Source organism: Malurus melanocephalus, unplaced genomic scaffold (genome assembly GCF_030028575.1).
Source record: "Malurus melanocephalus ecotype Western Australia unplaced genomic scaffold, MMel_1.1 scaffold_2601, whole genome shotgun sequence".
Classification (NCBI taxonomy): domain Eukaryota; kingdom Metazoa; phylum Chordata; class Aves; order Passeriformes; family Maluridae; genus Malurus; species Malurus melanocephalus.
Window position 1 is genome coordinate 2854 of NW_026625833.1, and position 2720 is coordinate 5573.

General features: G+C 49.9%; 1 protein-coding gene across 1 annotated transcript in view; it reads left to right on the top strand.

The window, feature by feature from the left end:
• The window catches only part of LOC130587873 (signal transducer and activator of transcription 3.2-like), a gene marked incomplete at both ends in the record, with an annotated part of 5549 nt that extends 2834 nt beyond the window's left edge, over positions 1-2715 (top strand). The window contains 1 exon segment of the mRNA XM_057388844.1: positions 2553-2715. Coding sequence (XP_057244827.1) covers positions 2553-2715 — 163 coding nt within the window.
• Positions 2716-2720: the final 5 nt, after the last annotated feature.

Consider the following 2720-nt stretch of genomic DNA (forward strand, 5'->3'; position numbering starts at 1 on the left):
CAGGTTTTCTGCGGTTCCTGCAGGTTTTTCTGGGGTTTTGGGGATTTTTTTCGGGGATTTTGTTGGATTTCTACGGGTTTTCTGGGGTTCCTGTAGGTTTTCTGGGGTTGACACCCCCGGTAAAGATCGCGATAACTCCCCGATAACAATCGCGATAACTATCGCGATACCGCCCCCGATAACAATCGCGATAATGCCCTGATAAGGATCCCGATAACTCCCCGATAACTATCGCGATAACGCCCCCGATAAAGATGCGATAACGATCACAATAATGCCTTCGATAACGATCCCGATAATTCCCCGATAATAATCCCGATAACGATTCCGATAACTATCTCGATACTGCCCCCGATAACGATCACGATAACGATCGTGATAATGTCCCCGATTACGATCGCGATAACTCCCCGATTACGATCGCGATAACGCCCCTGTCACGACGCCCCCGATAACGATCGCGATAACGATTGCGATAACAATCCTGATAACTCGCCGATAACAATCCCGATAACTCCCCGATAACGATCCCGATAACTATCGTGATACCGCCCCCCGATAACGATCGCCATAACAATCCCCATAACTCCCCCATAACTATCGCGATAACGCCCCGTGGCACGATGCCCCCGATAACGATCATGATAATGCCTTCGATAGCAATCCCAATAACTATCCCGAGATACTCCCCGATAACGATCGCGATAACGATCGCGACAACGATCCTGATAACTCCCCGACAACTGTCGCGATAACACCCGCGATAAGAATCCCGATAATTCCCCGATAACTATCGCGATAACACCCCCAATAACAATCCCGATAACTCCCCGATAACTATCGCGATAACGCCCGCGATAAGAATCCCGATAATTCCCCAATAGCGATCACGATAGCGATTGAGATAACGCCCCCTGTCGCGATCCCGATAACTCCCCGATAACAATCCCGATAACTATCGCGATAACGCCCCCGATAACGATCGCGATAATGCCCCTGATAACGATCCCGATAACGCCCCGATAACGATAACAATCCCAATAACTGCCCGATAACTATCGCGATAACGCCCCCGATAACAACCCCGATAACGATCCTGATAACTCCCCGATAACGATCCCGATAACTCCCTGATAACTGTCCCGATAATGCCCGCGATAAGAATCCTGATAATTCCCCGATAACTATCGCGATAACGCTCCCATCACGAGGCCCCCCCGATAACGATCGCGATAACTCCCCGATAACACCTCCCATAACTATCCCGATAATTCCCTGATAACTATCGCGACAACACTCCTGATAACTATCGCGATAACGCCCCCGATAACGATCCCGACAACACTCCTGATAACACCCCCGATAACTATCGCGATAATGCCCCGATAACAATCCTGATAATTCCCCGATAACGATAACAATCCCGATAACTCCCCGATAGCTATCGCGATAACGCCCCGATAACAATCCCGATAACTCCCCGATAACTATCGCGATAATGATCCGGATAACGATGGCGATAACACCCCCGATAACTTCTCGATAACTCCCCAATAACTATCGCTTTAACGCCCCCATAACTTCCCGATAACACCCCCGATAACTATCGCGATACCGCCCCCGATAATGATCGCGATAATGCCCTCGATAAGGATCCCGATAACTCCCCGATAACTATCCCGATAACTATCGCGATAACGATCCCGATAACTCCCCGATAATAATCCCGATAACGATCCCGATAACTATCTCGATACTGCCCCCGATCACGATCACGATAACGATCGTGATAATGCTCCCGATAAGGATCCCGATAACTCCCCGATTACGATCGCGATAACGCCCCTGTCACGACGCCCCCGATAACGATTGCGATAACAATCCTGATAACTCCCCGATAACAATCCCGATAACTATCGCGATAACGATCCGGATAACGATGGCGACAACTATCCCGATAACCATCGCGATAACGACCCCGATAAAGATTGCAATAACTATCGCGATACCACCCCTGATAACGATCCCGATAATTCCCCGATAACTATCCCGATAACGCCCCCGATGATTGCAATAACTATCGCGATACCACCCCTGATAACGATCCCGATAACTCCCTGATAACTATCACGATAACGATTGCGATAACTCCCCGATAACACCCCCGATAACTATCCTGATAACTCCCTGATAACTATGGCAATAAAAATCCCGATAACTCCTCGATAACTCCCCGATAACTATCGCGATAACACTCCCAATAACGATCCCGACAACACTCCCGATAACACCCCCGATAACTATCGCGATAATGCCCCGATAACAATCCCGATAACTCCCTGATAACTATCGCGATAACGATTGCGATAACTCCCCGATAACACCCCCGATAACTATCCTGATAGCTCCCTGATAACTATCGCAATAAAAATCCTGATAACTCCCCGATAACTATCGCGATAACACTCCCAATAACGATCCCGACAACACTCCCGATAACAACCCCGATAACTATCGCGATAATGCCCCGATAACAATCCCGATAACTCCCCCACAACTATCCCGATAACGCCCCTGTCGCGATATCCCCCCCCTCCGCAGGTTCACGGGGCTGGGCCGGGGGCTGTTCCAGCTGCTGCAGCTGCTGCGGGCTCTGGGCGAGCTGCGGCTCAARGTGACCTACGAGAGGGACCCGCTGGTGGCCGAGGGGCCACTGCTGG